Source organism: Anabrus simplex, chromosome 1, assembly GCF_040414725.1.
Source record: "Anabrus simplex isolate iqAnaSimp1 chromosome 1, ASM4041472v1, whole genome shotgun sequence".
NCBI lineage: Eukaryota > Metazoa > Arthropoda > Insecta > Orthoptera > Tettigoniidae > Anabrus > Anabrus simplex.
In genome coordinates this window covers 1,027,473,553-1,027,495,254 of record NC_090265.1, presented here as the reverse complement: position 1 = coordinate 1,027,495,254, position 21,702 = coordinate 1,027,473,553, and the positions used below count along the sequence as shown (strand labels likewise).

General features: G+C 39.4%; 1 protein-coding gene across 1 annotated transcript in view; it reads left to right on the top strand.

Moving 5' to 3' along the window:
* LOC136875768 (coiled-coil domain-containing protein 22 homolog) overlaps nucleotides 1–21,702 on the top strand; it is a 111,031-nt gene that overhangs the window by 30,898 nt on the left and 58,431 nt on the right. Inside the window, exon 7 of the mRNA XM_067149359.2 lies at nucleotides 18,334–18,570. Within this exon, the coding sequence (XP_067005460.2) occupies nucleotides 18,334–18,570 (237 nt within the window). The remainder of the gene's footprint in view (nucleotides 1–18,333; nucleotides 18,571–21,702) is intronic.

Here is a 21,702-nt window from a genome sequence, read left to right as displayed (position 1 = left end):
CGAGGAAGAAGGAAATGCTCAAGGAAGCTCATCACCCTCCGGCCATGTTCCAACACAACCTACTACTTCCCGCCGCTGCCACAAATAAAATGTTCTTCCTGGAAACGTCAATTTTTGACCTGATTTCCGCCGAGATGAAAACAGTGCAGAAACAAGGGATGGCGCTGGCAACAGCAGTGAAAATGAATGCGATGAAGCACGCAATGAATGTAATGACTACATTTCTAATTTATTTCTGAATAAATTTCCAGTCATCTGAAGATCATGAAACATTAGCTAAATAAACTAGAAAGTGCAAAATCAAACTTGGGTAGAATATGATAGAAATAGGTTATAAATACCTCCATCACTAACTTAAAGTTCGAAATCAGGGTCTAAATCTGAATCATCTACCTGTTCTTCTGAACCACTGTCATCAAAAATCTCTTGTAACATTTCTACAATTCTACTTTCATTCAATGATCTACTCATGATAGCAAAAACAAATCACAATCTAAATAAAACTCTGAAAGCTCACGCCTTGAGCAGCTGGAAGAATGGAGTGTAGAAGCGAACACGTGCAAATATAAGCTGCTATAAGTTCGAGAAAACAACAACAGAGGACACGAGTGCACAGTATAGTTGTTATAAAAGTTCTACAAAGTGGCATATATATATATATATAGTTTCTGCCCGATTCTTGTTCTGGCTGTGTTGACAATGTAATAAATACACAGGCCCGAGTTAGCCTCGGGCGCGGTCAGTCTGCTCTGTTACCCCACCCTGATACACACTCGGACTCAGTTTCCAATGTGTTAATGCTGGTATTGGATGATGCTACATCTGTTGTCCCATAATATCCAATATGTGTTCAATGGGCGAAAGATCTGGTGATCTCACTGACGCAGGCAACTGGGAGACATATTTAAGAGCTCATTGGATGACAGCAGCAGTATGGGGATGAACGCTATCCTGTTTGAAACCACTACCTTAAATATAGCAAATGAATGGCAGGAGAAATGGTTCAATCACCAGTCACCTTAAGTTAAAAGCAAAGCGGGAAAATTGATAGAGAAACTGATTGAATTATTGAAACGCCTGACTCGCCTCTAAAGCTTTAACTTAAGGTTTCATCATTATAGGTGCCTATTGAACTGAGAATCGTAGCCTGCTTAACCCCTCAGCGCCGACCTCTATACGTGGTATAGACCCTCTTTTCTTCCGTAGCCGCCGACCTCTATACGTGGTATAGACCCATACATGGTTTCGCATTTACGGCTATAGCGCGAAGAGTTTTGGTGTTATGGATATGCAAATTGTTTTGTTTCCAAGAAGACATTTTCGGGTTTATCAGTGTTCTAAATAAGTATTGAAAATCGTTAAAGTGTAGCAGCTTTTGCAAGGATAAGTATATGTCAATTATGTCTGAGCACCAATCCCTGCTTTTTTAATAGTCCGTTTGCTTCATTCTTTCCCACAGAATAAAATAAAGAAATGATGATCTGAGAAGTTTGTCATTTCGTGTGATGTTCTTTGCTCTAATTTTGTATTAAGAGTGCGGTTTATTTATTATATTTGTCTTTATTTCTCAGCTTGTAGTCTTTTCGTAACTCTCTACGAGTACTCTGTATAGGCATCAATTAGTGCTGCTTTCTGTCATACGACACGAGAAGCAGTTGTGCATGGTATATATTTCGTTTGAAAGACGATGTATCGACCTTTTAATCTGAAATATATATCTAGTTGTTTTGATTCGTCATAAATGTTATTCCCCTCATTCAGTTTCGTCCTGCCGCTTTCGGTCCCGCTGCAGCTTCATCAGCTTGTGTGACGCACCGCGCTCAATGGCTAGCTCCTGCTGAGTGTAGCGTGCTTGAAATATTGTATAATTCAAATGAAAGTTTAGTCGGAAGTAGTAGTGGCAGTATTAGCAGTAGTGATAATGAAATAGATGATGTAGCAGTGGTAAATGATGAGAGTGACGATGAGGAGGAACCAGTACTTGGAAATTTCGTGTAGGAGGCTATAGATACGCATACATGTCAAAGGGAAGCTTCCAACAGTGAATTATGATTCCTAGATTTTCCAATAATATGTAGACAAGTCACAGGGACAAACATTGAGCAGTTATCTTATCAGTTTCAGCTGATGGAAGGTTTGTTTACGTAGTACAAAATACGCTTCTCGGGCGGGAAACGAAATATTCAAGGCCGGCGCGCATCAGATAATACAGTTCCAAGGTTGCAGGAAATACATTTTATCAGGAAATTAGCACCCAAGAGTGAGAAATCCAAACCTCAGAGACATATCGCGTGTTCAAAACACGGTGAAAAGAAGACATCGGTGTACTGCTGCCAGGAGTGTGCCTTGGGTCTCTGTCTCGAAGAGTGTTTCGAACTCTATCACATGGAACTAAATTACTAAGGAAATGTGAAACAATTATGTAATTATCTTCATGTACATAGTTCTACCATAAGGAATTCCAAATTTCATGAATATCGGGCCACTCTTATACTAGTAGTAACGCTTTAAGTGAATCAATGTATTTCAGTCGCGCGTAGTTGAAATCTCATCCGGCCGCGGGATAGGAAGCTCTTTAAACGGCTGCGATGCTGAGGGGTTAACAACTATAGGGCAAATTAATATCACAGTTCAACCACTACATATACAGCATCAAAAATACTACGTTTTTACTCAACAAAAATAAGAAGATGGCTCAGCTCTAATAATTATTTTATATGCAACGAACTTTTAATTCAACAAAATAACATATACAAAAAATGAATATCTTAATGTCAAACGGACTGCATTCAACTTCAATCCTCTAATTTAGGATCGCATGTGAAACCAATATTACGAGTGTATAATATTATAGACATTAAGGAACCAAAGACCATTCATATACCAAATGAAGAATTCTATATTTTGACCTGCAAGAATCTCCTTGTCACACAAATTAGTTTTAACCTAGCATAATAAGATGTTAAATTTAATTATAACATCATTCTATTGCCTGTATATGAGTTAAGTATGATAATATGCTGTTCATTGTTTTGACTGCCAAGTTTCTATACACTTTTCAAGCAGCTGATGATGGTGTTAAAAATTGTACACCGAAACATGTCCTGTAATTTGTAATAAATAATGTTGTAAACATCAGAAACAACGTTGTAAAAGTATTGAAAAGGTGGAACCTACTATAAGCTTATTTAATTGTGATCTCAGTTCAATACGGATAAAAACATGAAATTCCTTACGCTTAAATATGCAGAAATTTCTTTTCCCCCACTTTGAACCGAAACAGTGAGGAAATACAATAATATAAGTGAGTATGGACAATATCCTGCCTTACTAGTGTGTTTATTTAATCATAATAGTGGTCACAACTCTTACGTGATCATAATGAAATTACAGTATTTAAATGGTGATATCATTGGTGCAGCAGGCTTTGAATCAAGATCAGGTGTAGATATGCTGATAAATATATACATTTATTAAGATCTGTTGCCTCAGTTGTGGTTCTAGGAGCTATTTGTGATCTGTCTATATGTGCTGTCCATGTGTTAGTGTTATCTTGTGGCTACGATCTGTTACAAGTGTTCCATCCATCCGTCCATCCTTTAACTAACTAACTGACCGACCGACCGAGTCTTCAGCAGTCCTTTTCATCGTGACATAGGAAGAAAACCCCAGCTGAGTGATTGTTCCTAAGATATGAGAGACGTGGTCTTCCTCTCGACTTCTCCCCTAGGACCTTTCCTTCAAAGACAGTCTGGAGAAAGGTGTTCTATTTTTGCTATATTTGTGTGCCCTAAGTGTCCAACATATTGAATTTCTACAATCAATCCATAGTAAACATCAGTTAGATGGGCAATTTATTATTTTCCCTCGTCAATCATTCTGCCCTAATTGTCGGCCATTTTACATAACCATGGAAACAACAAATCAGATGGGGACTCTAGTGTCCATTTTATGCATTGCCTAGACCACAGAGTTTAAGTTATTTATCTACACCTTCTGCCCTAACTTAGTCAGCCATCTTAGGGCGGGTAAACTGCATAAGTTAGAGATATTAAGATCCCATCAACCAGTGGGAAACCACTGTAGTCATCCTCCCAAATATTAGTGGGTAAACCGAGCCAATCAGTGCGGGAGGATCACCAATCATCATTGAACCAGGCGTGGTGATTAAGCTTCAAACCTTGAAGTCAGATAATGATGTGTACCATTAAAGCCAAATTCTCCGGTGGTAAAGTAGCCTCACAATCGTTCTCTGGTTGGGGTCTACCTTCTTGTTCCACAACCCCATATTCAGCAGTGCCAAGAACCTCCCTCTTCTAGTATGCACTTATAACTGTTGGTCATTATTGGGGAATGAAAGATTAGAAGAATTAGAGGAAGAGTTAAAGAACATTAAATGGAGTATTGTCGACTTAAGTGAGGTGCGTCGCAAAGGAGAAAACTGTTTGCGTCTACATTCTGGACATTAATTTTATTATTTTGGAGAGCCAGATGGAAAACCTAATGGAGTTGGGTTTTTGATCAACAAAAGCATAATTGATAGTGTGTCATCACTTGAAGGAGCTTCCTGCAGAATAGCTTGTTTAGTTCTGAGACTAACAGATAGGTACAAGATCCAAATTATTCAAGTTTATGCACCTATATTAAACCATCCTGATGATGAGACTGAATCATTCTACGAGGATCTAATTGACAATTGATAAAGGGAAGAATTGCCACTTCAGATTGATAATCGGTGATTTTAATGCCAAGGTTAGCAAATATAAAGAAGACGATACTGACGTAGGAACGTATGGCATTGATGTCAGGAATGAAAGGGGTTAACGGCTGGTCGAATTTTCAGAATGTATGAAGATGCCCATCATGAACATCTACTTCAAGAAAACATCCCAGTCAGAAATGGACATGCCGGGCTGAGTGGCTCAGACGGTTGAGGCGCTGGCCCTCTGACCCCAACTTGGCAGGTTCGATCCTGGCTCAGTCCGGTGGTATTTGAAGGTGCTCATATATGTCAGCCTCGTGTCGGTAGATTTACTGGCACGTAAAAGAACTCCCGCGGGGCTAAATTCCGGCACCTCGGCGTCTCCGAAAACCGTAAAAGAGTAGTTAGTGGGACGTAAAGCAAATAGCATCATCATCAGAAATGGACATGGAGGAGCCCAAATTTTGAGGTCACCAATGAAATTGACTTCATACTCTCAAACACTCCTCGTATAGTTAAAGATGTTTCAGTACTAAATAAGTTAAACACAGGTAGTGATCACCGACTAGTAAGAGCAAGAATTGTTCTGAATACACGCATGGAGGGGCAAAAACTAGTGAAAGATAGAACAATAATTGATCTTAAAACCTGGAGGCAAACAAAGATGAATTTCTGCAAGCTCTTCAAAGAAATCCGATTGATGTCAAAGATGATGATCTACCTGAACAGCTCAAAAAATTGGTGCTACTTGCAAGAAAAATTCTTTGTCCAAGAAATTCACTGATGAAACAAGAGCCTTATTAAAGAAGAGGAGAGAGATGAAAACTGACACTAACACTGATAGGGTAGAGTACACCGAGCTATGTAAGTCATTAAGGAAACAAATGAAAGCAGATGTAAAGAAGCATAATGATACGAGGGCTATGCTGAAAGATTTTAGCAGAGTGTGAGAAAAATATTTTATTTGCGAAACAACAATTACAGCTGTTCAAAGTACTCTCCATTAGCATGTATACATTTTTCCATTCTCTGAAACCACTTAGAAAACCTTTCAGTCCAAGCTTCTTTCGGGATGTCACTTAGTGCACTCTCGTACACTGCAATGACCTCTTCATCTGACGTAAACTGCTGCACATATATTTTTTCCTTGGTCTTAGGGAACAGAAAGAAGTCACATGGGGCCAGGTCAGGTGAACATGGGGGATGAGGTAACACTTGCACTTTTTTCCTTTCCAAAAAGTCCATTGTTCTGGCAGCCCTGTGTGCAGATGCATTGTCGTGATGCAGCAGAAAGTGCTCACTCTTGGACTTTGGGTGCTGTGACCTCCAAGTGGTGAGGACTTTGGGAAGATAGTCATTCACATACCAATGAACTGCTAAAATTCATTAGAAACTTCTATACTTCATTATACAGCAAAACCGAAGAATCTACAACTATGCCCATCCTTGGTTCAACTTCACATGTCCCAGATGTCCTACCTTCTGAAGTCAAAAGTGCTATAGATAATATGAAAAAGGATACAGCTGCAGGAGATGATGGACTAACAGTTAACATTCTGAAACTTGCTGGGGAGGCAACTGCTAATTATTTGGCTAACATGTTTACTTCTTTTTTCCAACGAGGATCAATTCCCCAATCTTGGAACAAAGCAAAGATAATCCTACTTCACATGAAAGGTAGTATCCACAACATAATGAACTATCGTCCTATCAGCGTTCTTGTACAAAGTCTTTACCAAGGTACTGACTAATAGAACCAGCTCAACTCTCGACTTAGCCCAAGCTATCGAACAGGCGGGTTTCTGCAGTGGTTTTAGCACCATTGAGCACATACTTGCTCTATGAGAAGTAATCAGCCAAATGAATGAATGAATGAATGAATGAATGAATGAATGAATGAATGAATACCAACTGCCCCTCTGCTTAGCATTTGTTGATTTCAAAAAGGCATTTGATTCTGTTAGCCACTCATCTGTCCTTTAGGCATTAGCTGAACAGGGAGTAGAAGCAGCCTACATCAACATACATAAGGACATAATATACGAATCATCATCTGCTTTTGTTAGTGTCATTGAAACAACTGAAGATTTTCCCATTCAGCGTGGTGTAAAGTCAATGTGACTCCATTTCATCAAAGCTCTTCTGTGCAGTGTTAGAAATGGCAATGTCCAAAATTCAATAGAAAGATCGAGGCATCAGAATCAAGCAACCGCCGCATTGACATTATTGCTTTTAAGCCATCAAGTTCTGAAGGTCACATCATTGATCCAACAATTAGATTTGAGACCAACAAAAACCAGCCGGAAGAGGTCGATGCAGGAAAAAGAAAAATTTATGAAGAAACGGTTATGTGCTCGAGGAACCATACCTACCATTTTTGTCAACTTCTGCAATACCTTTGGGCTGAATAAAGATTTTATCTGTAACATCGCGATTAGCACACTCAAAAAGTCCATCATGATCTTCATGAACCATGCTTGCAGACCTCAAATAAATGTTTGACATGCCTCACTCGATTGCCTACATTTAACATCATACGATCACATTATCTATTGTATCCACATCCATTATTGTTGTTAAGGTACTCTTTGTCTTTGGGCAATCTGCAGCTGTTGCAGGAAGATTGTATAGTAATAATCAACATTTTCCTGTCACCAGTATCCTAAAAATGTTAATATGGTGAAACTCGGTTAAGAAGTTCCCACATAAGAAGTTTTCCTGCCTAAGAAGTGTGATAATCTTGTTCCCTTGATTAGTTGCATTAACACGTTGAGTGCCGAGCCGATTGTAGCACGCTATTCCACTGGTGCCAGGCATGTTTTTGAATTGCATTCCGCTGGTGCCAAAGCAATTGTACGCGTTGTAGACTGTTTATATAATCTTGGGATGTATTTATATGATGTACTAAGTAAATTTTATCTCACCATACCATGGTCATGTGTGACGCCATATGGTGTCACTTCAATTTTTAGGAAAGATAAAATATAGCGTGACGCCATATGGTGTCACAGAATTTTTTGACATGGAATGTTCAATACGAATTTCCAATACGGGATATTTATTTCCTAATTCAAATTAACGCAGTATTTATGAAAACCTAGTAAAATGCAAAACAAGTACTTATATTGCATTACATATTGTTGTGAACAGTTTTCTGATAACTCTAAACAATGAAAATATGCGTCTCGGCATGCCCGAGTTCTTGTTACTCGTTGTAATTTTTGAAACCTTATTGGCATTGTTGTTCAAACATCGTCCTTTGTACACTTGTTTCATGTGCTGTTTTCATATTTACGTTTTGCACATCTGATCGGGAAGTTAAGGGAAACGCGCTAACTGTACGCTACGCTCGACGCAGCCCGGTTGGTTCACGTCCGATGCTTCGCTCCTCCCTACCTCTCCGCCACACCCCGATACTCCCGTGGTACTTCTAATTTTATCACTATTTATTTGCTCAATTTTGGCATTTAAACTTGCGCTGGGTACATGCAGTTTTCACCTTGGCATTCTACTGCCTCCCACGAATATTCCTACCAAATTTCAACCGAATCAGAGTGTAACACATGTATGTGTTCCCTCGTAAGTTTATTACCAATATCTTCCATTTTTTTATATTTTTGCACAACTATATAAACTGAGTGATAATACGTACGTAAACGCGGAATAAACAAAGCCTGGCGCGCTTTCACCTGTGACAAAGACCACTGGCCAGTCAGTGGCTTCGGAAGAATACTGTGGCGCCACATGGTGGCATACAGTAAAAATACATAGCTGGAATAGACCCTGAAGTTCGCCCTTCACGTAGTACCAATTTTACGCGCATAGATGTCACAGCTGATTATCTACGGCGCATCGCCTGAAACTCAACTGTGCCGCCATATTGCGTCACGCCAACTCTGATTTCAAGAACGGTGTGCCGCCATATGGCGTCACGCCATCTCAAATTTGTAGACCACCGTGACGCCATATGGCGGCACGTGGCACCCAACGTGTTAAGATATATGTATATTTTTCCCACTTAAAGTGTTCTGTTGTAAATATATTTCCTCGTTGAACAGTTCAGATTTTAGAGCCCCTTGAGATATAAAATGTCCACTCAATGCAGCTCATGGTTAGAACCCTCCAGTCTCTGCGTAAGTTGCATCCTGTGTTAGATTGTTAGCGTAGTTGCGGTGGGTCTCTGGTGTCACAGAGCCTGTCCGGGCTTCCCAAGGCCATACAACGTCATGCTATGACAACACGAACACCAGATGCTCACTCTCACCATGTAGAATCGAATCGAACCCATCAGTCGAAATTTTCACTCCACCGTTCTCATCTAGCGGAATAGAATTGAAAGGCATTTTATGCGGGAAACATAAAGCACGCAATGGATGGTTTAATAAAACTTCAATTGCAGTAAGTTGCGTGCCGCATCAGGATGAAGTCATTAATTGAGGTGGCCTCAACATTAATGAAAAACCGTAAAATGTAATAGTCTACAACAGAGCAGCTTCTTATGTATCACTGTTTGTTAGGAACAAATGTGCGACAATCGTAGGGAATGCCACTTATAAAATTGTTCATGGTAAATACTGTATAATAAACACTTAAAGATATGTACATTCAAAGCGATGTCAATTATCGTACTGTATATGGACTCCAACATGATAATATGATTCTGAAATAAGGTCAGCAATAATTGCGAAATAAATTAAGTATAGGCCTAATCAACCACGAAATAGAATATTGTAACCTGTTTGATTTTTCATTACCTTACTTATTTCCTTCCAGGCATTGTCTCTTAAGTTGTTGTTGTTGTTGTTGTTGTTGTTGTTGTTGTAATACACATGGGTCTTGTCGTAGAGGAAATTACGTTTTTGAACTAAACTGGTAAGATTTTCAGTGTCCATTATTAGTGAGGTGAATAAAATATTACAAAACATAAACTTCCCAACTCTGTGCAGGAAACAGCCAACTTGGCAGGTGATACACATTATGCCACCAAACAACCAGCCAAAAGATCCCGATCGTCTACGAAGTTTAACGAATGTTGATAATCAGTTGGGTGTTAGTGGGAGGGAGCCTGACACGCACACAGAGGCATTGCAATGCCACGTGTTGGCATAAAGTTGAAAATAATTTTTTTTTTATCGTTATACAAGCTAAGCATTGTATTCTCATGCCACTTGTAATTATTACATTGCATTATTGGAATGTAGCACAAGGATGAGGAGACGTGAAATAAAATTCTCACAGGGAAAGAAATTGTTTACGTTTAGATGTGCTAGTGTTGCTACTGCACCTTTATCACTCACACGTAATACCCCAGATACTTTCCCATGCGCGCATTACTGCAACTTCGAACCTGCATTTCTTTTCTTCATTACCTGTAGCATAAAGAGGATTAAAATGGAAAATATACTCATTACCAGCTTAGCCATGTGGAACTTGCGAAATGGTCAGAAACTATGCCCATTGCCGCGATAACCAATAGGAATGCAGGGGAGATATAGGCCTGGGTTCTAAAAATCACTAAGAATAAGTTGCCAGATTTCTCATTTGCTGCCGTTAACCTTGAAGCAGGTGTCGGGGGGTGAGGAAGATAGAAAGCACATGCTAACGAACTGTAGTACACGTCTTTTCTTTGCATCTTGTAAGCCTAAGCTATGGATTGCCAAGCTTCATGGTTAGTATGAATAGGAGTCAGTGAAGTTAGTTGTACTTATAATATCAACGTACGAACGTTTTAAGTGAAAATGAGCAGAAAGTAGTGATAAAAAGGGGACTCTGGGCCAGGGGCTAATGCGCAAGATGGCCGCCGCGCGCAATCTACCTCTAGGGCTACCGCGCAAGATGGCCGCCGCGCGCAATCTACCTCTAGGGCTACCGCGCAAGATGGCCGCCATGCGCAATCTACCTCTAGCTACGCGCTACGTCCTCGGACACCTTCAGAAAATAGGATGTCGTTATCTTATGGAATACTGTCGAAAGAGGCTACTAAAAGGGATACCTGACTGGAAAGAGAAAGTGTTACCGAACTAGGGGTCATTAGCTGAGGCTAGGTATGATGTATGCTAAGCTGTTGTGTATAACCTCCCTTGGCCAACTCCTGTAGGTCACTTTATTCCGATGGGGGGGGGGGGGGGGTGATCAGAGTAAAGCTCCTCCAGGGGCACCGAGCAACCTGTGCTGTTGTTGTGTCTGCAATGGCGAACTTAGGTTTGGCCAACTCTTGTAGGACACTTCATTCTGATGTGGTAAGGTTCTAGCAGAGTAAAGCTCCTCCAGGGGCACCCTTGCCTTAGGTAGGAGCCGAGCAACCTGTGATGTTGTGCCTGCATTAGCGAACTCGGGTTTTTTAGCTGGGTGTAGGCATGTTGTGTGCTAAGCTATCGTCTATCCAACCTGCTTGGCTAACTCTTGTAGGGAGTACTTCAGCCCTAGAGGAGCAGAGTAAATGCTACTCCTAAGGATTCGAACGTGGAGTTGACATAAACTCAAAACTAAAGAGCTTAAGTGCAATTCAAATATCCTCACCCTGATTGAAATATGTGTACGATGTGTACTGACTACAGTAAATGTGGAGACATGTTCATCTCAGCAGAAAAAGAATGACTTTGCGAGCTAAGCTGTATTTTCCCCTACCTGGTGTAGTACTAAAAAATGTTGACAATGTGTTATGATGCGAGACACTTGACTTGAGAGAGAACGCGGAGTCTTCAGCTACAGGTCATAGCTTGTTCGCGATGACGGAACTACAGCTCTTGCTACCAAGATAACGTTACTCTACTTAGATCTGAATTGTTTTATGAGGTAGGGTGGAGGGGTAGATTTTTATTAATGGTATACTGCTAGTCGTAAGGGTAACTAACAGGGATGGGCTAACTCAGGAGAGAGCTGTGCTAGGACACTGAGGTAATTAGACATATACAGAGCCTTATAGACGCATTCTCTAGTTTTCTTCTTTCTTTCTTAACCTGCTTACCATCCAGGGTTGATTTTTCCCTTGGACTCAGCGAGGGATCCCACCTCTACTGCCTTAATGACAGTATTCAAGAGCTACAGACTCTGGATCGGGGGATACCAGTACCTCGCCTTACATGGCCTATCGTTAACTTCTTAAGACTTAGCTGCTTACCTGATTATGGTTAAGAGTGCTAGGTTAACCCATGCATATGACGCCAGGCTTAACTTTACAAGGGCGTTACAGTCTCAAATTTGAGATTCGATCTTACGCTCAACCCAACTAGACGAGATAAGACATGATCCAGGGACTTTGATGCTGAGATTGGTGGAAGGACTAGGGATATGGTGTGAGGTGTAATACAAATGCTTTATTTACAGACAGCGTAATATTGGGGAGCATCTTCGAAGTTCTAAAAACGGAGAGCCTAGCATAACATAGAAGAAATAACTGCACGTGCAAGTTGACTAGCTTTCGATGTATTTGCTAACACATAGAATACAAAGTATTTTTTCCCTACAAGTTTGCATCTTAGGTACAATCACGCAGGAAGACCTTACCTATCCTTGTACTGAATACCCAATGTAATACGTAAAATTAATGTGGTGCCGGAATATAGCTCTGCAGCATTTCGCGTATTATCAGAATTCCCGAATAAAATCCTTACTTACACTTTACGTTCGATACCCCTGCAGGCCTGACGTTGCGCTGACCACGCGTTAACCTCCTAGGCGATGGTGTAAGCCTTAATACATAACATGCTTCATTCATTGAGACGTAAGGCTGAAAGGCAACCTTAGGTCCAGTGGAGATGAGCGACCGCGCAAGGTATCAGCCAAAGAAAGACAAAGGCTACGAAAGGCGTGAAAATTAAAGATTCCTTAGCCTTCGTAAACCTAATAGCGTAAGGGTCGGAAAAGAACAAGAGTTAACCGAGGAAGGTCGGATAGGATAGATAAAAGTGAGTGACCTAACACAAGTAAGTAGAAGCATGCGTATACATGGGCTCTTATGGCACTAACCCGGTGGAGGCTGTGCTAGGGCTTTTTGCCTTGTATCTAATAAAATCCATGACCCAGCCTGGAATTACCCTAATTCGAGGTTCTATCCTCCTAACCGGATGCCCTCCTAACTTGCAACTCTCGGTGGAGTGATGTGGGAGGGTGATGGAATACTGCTGTAAGAAACGACTAAAAAAGGGGTGCTCGAGGGCTTTTAACTTCCGAGCGTGGTATAAGCGACAAGAGGACCTCAAGCCGAGTCTGGCATTAATTATAGTTGTTTAACATTTTTGAATAGGGAATCGAAGGTTTAGTGACTCGAGAACAATCTTCTACTCACAACCACGAGGCTTCAGGAATCTGCTGACAGTGTAGCCGGTTACGCTATGTAAGCAACTCAGCTGTCGCAGAGATGCATGCCGTTACAATTGACATGAATGAAATATCTGACCCGCACACACTTCGACTCTTTGAATACAACTCTGCATCTGTTGGCACAAAGGGGTCTATAGCTGAGTCTGGCATAAGTCTAACTCTGCAGAGCTACTACAGGGTTTACAACTTGTAACTCATAAGCTATTAGTTTTTATTAGCTTAACATTCGGAACAAGGCTACTATGCAAGATAGCTGCTATACTTTATTCGTTTAGACTTAACTAGAGGGCTCTCTCATAGGCTGACAACTTGTAACTTAAGACCTCATGCATTACAATTGTGTCAAACACGGAATGTAGCGTACAGGACCTGTTATTTCTCTTTCTTCTTCTCCTCCTTAACCTTTTTCTCAATATATTTGGATTAACACGACGAAAACACATAGTTCGCAAGCCAGAAAACGTAATCATGCACAGTTAAATTTAAGACCCAGCCGAAAATTAAATCTAAGCCCTTGTTGATGTAGATGAAGAGAAGTTTATTACGACGGAAACACTTAGTTCTCAAGCCACAAAACATAATCATACGCAGTTAAAATCACGACCCGCCGGGGATCGAACCCAACGCCTTGTAAACTTAAGGTTAGTATGCTAATGATACAACCGAGGAGCCTTGTATCTAATAAAATCCATGACCCGGCCTGAAATTACATCTGCCCTCGACAATACAAACTATTAAGTGAACTACGAGGGGTTATTAACTGTGTGTCTCTTATTACTCTTAGAAAATGTACATTTAAGCTCTACTGATAAAATGTTAGTCTCTTCTATCTTTAAAGTCGCAATGATGTCGCAACGTCCATTGGTTAACACTTGGTTTCTTTCGAGCTTAACATTTAAACTATATAGGCTATACTCGTATATATAACCTGTAGTGTGCCTGCCTCTTACCCGGAGGCCCCGGGTTCGATTCCTGGCTAGGTTAAGGATTTTTACCTGGACTTGTGGGTTGGTTCGAGGTCTACTTAGCGTACGTGATTAGAATTGACGGGCTATCTGACGATGAGATAGCGGCCCCGGTCTAGAAAGCTAAGAATAACGGCCGAGAGGATTCATCGTGCTGACTATACGACACCTCGTAATCCACAATCCTTCGGGCTGAGCGACGGCCGCTTGGTAGGCCAAGGCCCTTCAAGGGCTGTAGTGTTATGGGGTTTGTTTATGTGTATATAACATTTTACTCTTACGTCTAACTCTATTGAAAAATTGTCGTTCTCTTCTGACTTCAAACTGGTTACCTATCTGACCTTTATTAATCCAAATTTCGTTTCTTCTAATGTTTAACTGCCTGCTGTCATTTCTTGATGGATACAGTACTTTGCATCCATCTCTTGGCACAGGCCAGAGTAAAGTGTAGCTTCCACCGAAGTCCCAGTCAACATTCATGGCTGTGACAATATTGAAATTGCTGGGGTATGGGTAGTGCTGAGTAATGACATTCAGAGCATGACTAGTGCATCTGAGTGTTATGAAAGGTGCTGCTCATAGGGTCAGTCGTGCTGCAATAGTACTTTCTGACCCAGTGAGGAAAGCAATGACAAACTACCTCACTCATCATCTTGCCTAGTACGCCTCATTACGGTGCTGCCATTGGTTTTTGGGTTTTCCTTACAGCCGCATAACCTTTGGTGGTGCAATTTGCGGATCCAACCAGCCTCTGGGCTGATAACCTAACAGACAGACTAATTTTTAAACTTGCGACTCGACGGAAGAACATTTAACGATTCAGCTGAAGTTGGTACATTTAATTACATTAACTTCATTTTGTATGGTTAAAACTACACGTTTTATTTTTACTGCAGATTTTGATCTCAACATTTCTCGGCTGTTAGAACGGAAAATAAATGTTCATCTTTATCAGTCACTCTCACATTTCCTTACTTTGCACTACAGTACAGAATGTAGCCTACCTGTCTACTAATAGCAGAGGTTGACTGTGACGGACCGCTAGGCTGGTTTACGATTCTTGTGCATTGTGAAACATTTAGGATGCAGTAGCCTGTGGTGAAAATATTTAACCTTGACAGAGCACGAAATGAAAGATCTACGTACGGTACTCGGAGATGTTACACGTTACCAAATAACTTGTTGGTATCATTGTGAAGTAGAAATGACCAGCATACCGTACTCTGCGCTCTGTGGGCTGGGAGAGGGCACATTACAGTACATTATTCGTCAACAATGGAATGGATAATAAAGTTTGTGACTATTGAATTTGAATAGCATCCCTCTTCTTTCATAACAGTTAAAAGTTAAATCATTTTACACAACATAAAATTATGTAGTAAAAAAAAATGAAGTCATGTCTCCAATGCCATTTGCTGGTTTATGCGCGTGTACGTACAGTAGTTACTGTACGTTAAGATTGTGGACTCAGAAGTCGGAGAATCAATGTACAGTCGCTCCAAAACAGAATACTGTATCAAGATACCTTGACGTCAAAAGCCAGGCTGAGTAGCTCAGACGGTTGAGGTGGTGGCCTTGTGACCCCAACTTGGCAGGTTTGATCCTAGCTCAGTCCGGTGGTATTTGAAGGTGCTGAAATACTTAAGCCTCGTATCGGTAGATTTACTGGCACATAAAAACACTCCTGCGAGACAAAATTTCGGCACCTTGGCGTCTCCGAAAATCATGAAAGTGGTTAGTGGGACATGAAACCAATAGCATCATTATTATTATTATTGTTGTTGTTGTTGTTGTTGACATCAAAAGTACGCTCATTCAGTTTTGGAGCGACTGTACTTTGCTTTTAAAAAATAATTTTTTTTGGCGATGGATAATCTGCAGAACGGTTAATCGAGGGACGGATAATCAAGGTTTTACTGTATACAGATATTCTTTACATTATTTTGTACCATTGAATCATTATTATAAAAAATGTTAGACCCTATTTTACTTTATTTTGAGAATTTTCATTCCATAAATATGTACACTTAACTACACAAAAATTGGCCAGCAAAAAAGGTTTAATTGTATACATTCTTGAAATGGCAGGATATTCATGACCATGCATGATCATCCTATTTCAGAGTTGGTCATTTTCTGTAATGACCTATTATTGTGCGGTTGAGTGTACAAATTTAGCCATTTATATAACATATAAGGCCTGATTTTAACCTGTATTTTGAACAAAAAGGAAAAGAACAGAACAGTTAAAAAAAAAATTGACCATAAAGTTCTACAGCAGTAAGGAACTTTGTTATATTTGATGTTCCAGCATTGTAGCAGGGCTTACGGATTGGTAGTTTTATCTTCTTAGAACCCATAATTGGCAATACTGACGCATTTGAAGATAATCGTTCTACTCACATTCTGATATTGGTGATGATGGCCTTGTCAGGGAACCTTAATCCTACAATTCAGATTTCTGATTTTATGGATTTAAAGAGTGTATACAATTTTGAACAGTTTCTTATGAATGTTTTTCCAAGTTTCTTTTACATGAACTTAACTATAAATTTGTTACAAAATGTATTCCATTGAAACCTGATCATCATTCATTATTATAATGTCTTTCACCTTATCCAAATGCAGATGGGTTTGGATAAATAGGGTTCCTTCATACTACATCTTTCCACCACTCTTTATCCGTCACTATATTCCAGTCCTGGATTCATAATCAGGGTTTCATTCATAATATTTTACTTGGATTTTGTGTTCTGTCATCACTCATCAATGTCATACGTTCTAACCTTTGTATAACACTCTTCATTTAATCGCTCAAACTATTCCTCCTACAATAACTCTTCATTTCTCATATTTCTCATTCTGTTTTTTTATTATTACAGTATAATGACTAAGTTGAAATTAGGAAAATTTAGTTTTCTTATACTCTATCTAAATGTTCTTATATTATTGTAGTGTGCAATTCTGCTGTTATGTTCTAGTTCATTAGCGTATGTGTTCCAAGGGTCAGTGTGCTTGTCTGTATTGAGTAACAGTGAACGTCTGTCATATTCTGTATCATGATCCTATTTGTGCTCAGGTGGCTTGCACTTTCCCAGTCCACTAGTGATCCATTAAACATTATAGTTAAAATTTCACTGGGATTAAGGCCAGTACCCTACATCATGGACATTCACTGACATGTGCTTAGAATAGTTTTAGCAATCCTTGAGACATAGAGTGAAAGTGTCTGAGTTTCATTCAAGTGACCAGCAACTCCTTGGAAATGACTTGCAAAGATCCAGCTATTGGTGAAGGTACTACCAATGAGACTTGTGGCAGAAAGAAAATAGAATCCAATATGTGAATGGATGCCTTATTAATTATAATATTTAGTTAAGGAAAGAAGAGGAGGAAGACACAGAAAGTTTTTAAGGTTTTCTGATTGCGAATGAAAAAGGCTGAGGAAAAATGTGTAGAAAAGGATTGTTTTTGCAACACTGTATGGTCCAGAAGTGGCTGGAATTAAATTTTTATACAAATTTTATTAGTATTCACAAAGTGAGACCGGGCAGAGTGGCTCAGATGGAAGAGTGCTGGAAGGCTCAATCCTGGCTCAGCTCAGTGGTATTTGAAGGTGCTCATATACCTAGCCTGGCATTGGTAGATTCACTGAAATTTTAAAAAGCTCCTATGGGACAACATTCCAGCATTTCACAGTCTCCGGAAACTGTAAAAGTGTTTATTGGGACGTAACACAAATAACATCTTTTTTTTAAAATTTTATTAAGGACATGTACATTTCTTGAAGCTCTGACATGTAGAAGTGGGGGGGGGGGGGGGGTAGCAGCCATTTTAGTGTAGTGCTAATGGATAATTTCAATAGAGATGATTAGATAAGAAGAATTAATAAGCGAGTATGGAGGAAATACTGAAGCTCGCAAATTGGAAAGTACTACAGTAATTTGTACTTCATATTGGAAGATAGAGGTGTCAGATCCATAATAGACATTATTTAATTATCTGATTGACACAAGAAATGCAACAATTCATGAAAGTCACCATATGTAGTTATCTATTTACAGTATATAATGTTGTTTTTCTTGATGGGCAAGGTAGTTGGCTGTGTTTGCTGAGAAAATAATACTATATTGTCAGAGATGGGGTATACCACTGGTTTGGTGGTCTTCACTCTGTGGCCTTTATGTAATGTAATTCACTTTATATTATCTTGATTCAGGGACTATAAATAATTTTGATGCTGCATATTACATAAATATTGTCCATGAATAACTGTAATATTATGTTCATGTTTCAAAAATAACAGGTGGAAACTGACAGTTTAAAATTTTACTTATTTGATAGGTTTCTGAAGAGAGTTCTGGTGAAGAACGAATATTGAAAGACTTGGAAGAACGTGTTGCTGTAAAGAAACGGACATATGATTTATTACCAGAAGCAGATTCAAATCTAAGTAAACTTCAGTCGTTGGTGGAAAACAGTGCTCAGAGACTGGTTGGATTAGCAGCACAATGGGAGAAACATCGGGCACCACTTCTAGAGCAGTATCGGGATGCCAAGGAACGCAACTCTAGCAAAGCTGTAAGTCTAAGTACATAATCTATCCTAATAATTACCTTTAGTATGAATGAAGATATTGAACAATCTTCAAAAATTTCTCCCTCGAAGCAGACTAATTAGGTATACTATTTATGATTAATAGGTAGGTATGTGAAAGTAGTGTAGCTGAGTGTTATATTTTCATTGTTAGCACAAGTTGGAAAATGAAATAGATACATTTTGGTTTCACTAGATTTTTGAACTACTGATTAATGGATAATCTGTGCAAATTCCTGTTGATCTCAATCAGTCAATCCTTGTTTTCGCAGCGATATTAGGTATGCGAGCCTTAGGGAGTCTTTCGATTTGCGCCTTTCACGGCCCTTCTCTTTATTTCACACTATCCTTATATTTCAAGGGATAATTTGACAAAGAGTTTGTGATCTCTCTCTCTTTTGCTCCTTTGCAGTCTTCACTTTAATCTTAGAGTCCTCAGAGAATGTAGGAGTCCAAACTACCGTAATTCTTATCCAGTGTGTTGTTGGCTTTTTTTGTTTTTTGTGTTTTTATTTGTTTCATTTTCAGATACATAGTTGTTGATTCCATATATACATAAATGGGAATTTGTATTTACGCTGTATAATATCTGAATTTGTATTTACGCTGTATAATATCTTGTCATTTTTTTAAATATTTCTCCAGGTATTTGAAGAGAAATGTGGTAACTTCATAAAAATATTATGTTGATGTTGGTGACTTACTTTACCTAAATGCCTTCTAGCTAGGGAACCCTTATTTTCACAAATTTTTGTAAATTGTAAGGTAGAAGAAACATAAATGTTTTTCATGTCTGTTGCACGATTTGACAGTGTTTCACAGTCATGTCATGTCACAAAATGTTGTCATTTTACTGTACCATTTTTTCACAAATTTTTATATACTTCACCATTTTTGCAAACTTCTGTATAATTAACCATTCTTTTTGCAATCTTGTACAAATTTTTTCAGTGAAAAATGTGGTATATTGCAAGACATTATCCACCAGTTGATCGGGATTAAACAATCAATATATTTTGGTATTGACATTTCATTCGTGTTATCTTGCCATTATAGATATTGAAATTTATTCCTTTGCTGTCTAAAGATTTTACTTCATGGTCTCTCTTATAAACCCACACTGAACCCATGGTGTTTGTACTCTGCGCTACAGAAGCTGCCTCAGCCCAACTTATGCCGTGTACGGCCGTCCTGTTTTAAGCGCATATACAATCTTATATGAAATCTTACCAAATTAAAGATGCTGGAAGTGTCATCCTTCATAATGAGAGACTTCATAAACACCATTAGGATTTTCTGCAACCAATAGCGAGAGTTATAACTGTTCGCACGACCACTAAGATGAAACCAGAACACAAGCTAAGGGTTGAATGAACGATCATTCAATGATGCAAGATACCTCTCAAAATATCTGACTCTTGTGGCTGGATCAGCAGGTTTTAAACAATGGGCTCGTGTAAACCTGCATGGTTTGATGTGTAAAATCTTCATACCTGCCAAGTATTCCGTTTTTTTGTAAAATGTATGGATTTTCAATGTGTTTTACAGTTGTACGTTTTACAGTTGAACATCGTTATTGTACGGATTTTGAATATTCGCGCTTGGTTTCACTTTCTGCGGTGAAATCGGAATTGTTTGACTTTCGATAGTAGCTGGTATTACGAGATGCAGTGTTTGAAATTCGACCGGTAAATGTATCGATAATCACATTGACTATCACCATGCTTTTGTCACCTGTACGACCTCAACTGCTACTTCATTCACTGAGATGTTCTCAAACAAGTAGCAGGCTATGAATTTATATGTAACAACTGGAGTAACTGTGTCATGCTTCGTAGCAGCTGAAACGCTTTATTTGTGTGTGGGTGTAACATTGGCAGTAGTTCTGAAACTCGTGGAATTGTGTGACGAATTTGTAAGCGATTTAGTATAGTGGTGTTCGTAATGAGTTCAACTAAGAAACGATGTTATCAGTCTTTTAGGGAGGCATATTCTGCTTAATTTCCTTGTATTATATGATCACGGAAAGTGTTCCCAGTGTTAAGTGAAAAGATGAGCACTCATCAAGATGTAACTTTGTGTAAGTATTTAATTTCAGGGGTGATCATAACATATATTTGACTTGTATGAGTATTGTTTATAATCTCTCCCCTTGCCGTCCTTTCTCTCATTATGCCTCAAGATTTCTCTTTTTGAAAGTGGGCAGGTATGCATCTTTGTAGCTCTGTGTGCAGAAAAAACTGAAACCCCTAATTATTGTGCTAATTTTGTGAGTGATTTATTCGGTGACCGTTCAAGACTCGCACCAATGTCATGTAGGTTTTCCTCTGTTAAAACTGTTCATGTGCGCGCATAGATTTTATTGAGCACTGAGCCAGTAGTTTCACATTTATTTACAATTACATGAATCTGTACTCATGAAGGTGACACTTCACCAGGAAATTGCTGAACATATAACATCCCGTCCCCATCGAGCAGACTCGTTCTTAAAATAATTTTTACATATGAAAATACAGTGTTGCAATGATAACTGCCTCACCTTGTTAACAGCTGAGATTCAGACTGGCTATTGATGCTAGGTCGAACACGTGCACGCTCCTTGCAAGGTCAAGAATTATGCGCTTGCCTCCCGTACAGCTGCTTAGGTCTCGGAGAGTAAAAACGCCGCTGGATGGTCTGGGTTTATAAGAGAGACCCTGAATGTTTACTTAAACATTTAATTGGCAGTTGCCTATATTGGACCAGCTGTTGTACCCTTCGGTGCCAGGGTAGTTTTTTTGTACTTTAATTGTGGTGGTAGGGACATCTAGCAGAGTTTATTTATATATTTATTTATTTAGTATATGGTTTTTAATGCCAGGTGTGTCTGAGGACATGTTCGGCTGGCTTGGTGCAGGTCTTCTTATTTGAATACCCAGGGGCGACTTGCGCATCTCTGTGCGAGTTGATGACTATGATGATGATGATGATGATGATGATGATGATGATGATGATGATGATGATGATGATGTAGGGAGAGGCTGAGACCCAGTGCTGGCACATAGCTTACTTTTTTTCAAATTCAAGGGGCTTTGCTCAAGGATTTAATGTCTCCATCCAACAGATGAATCACCATCG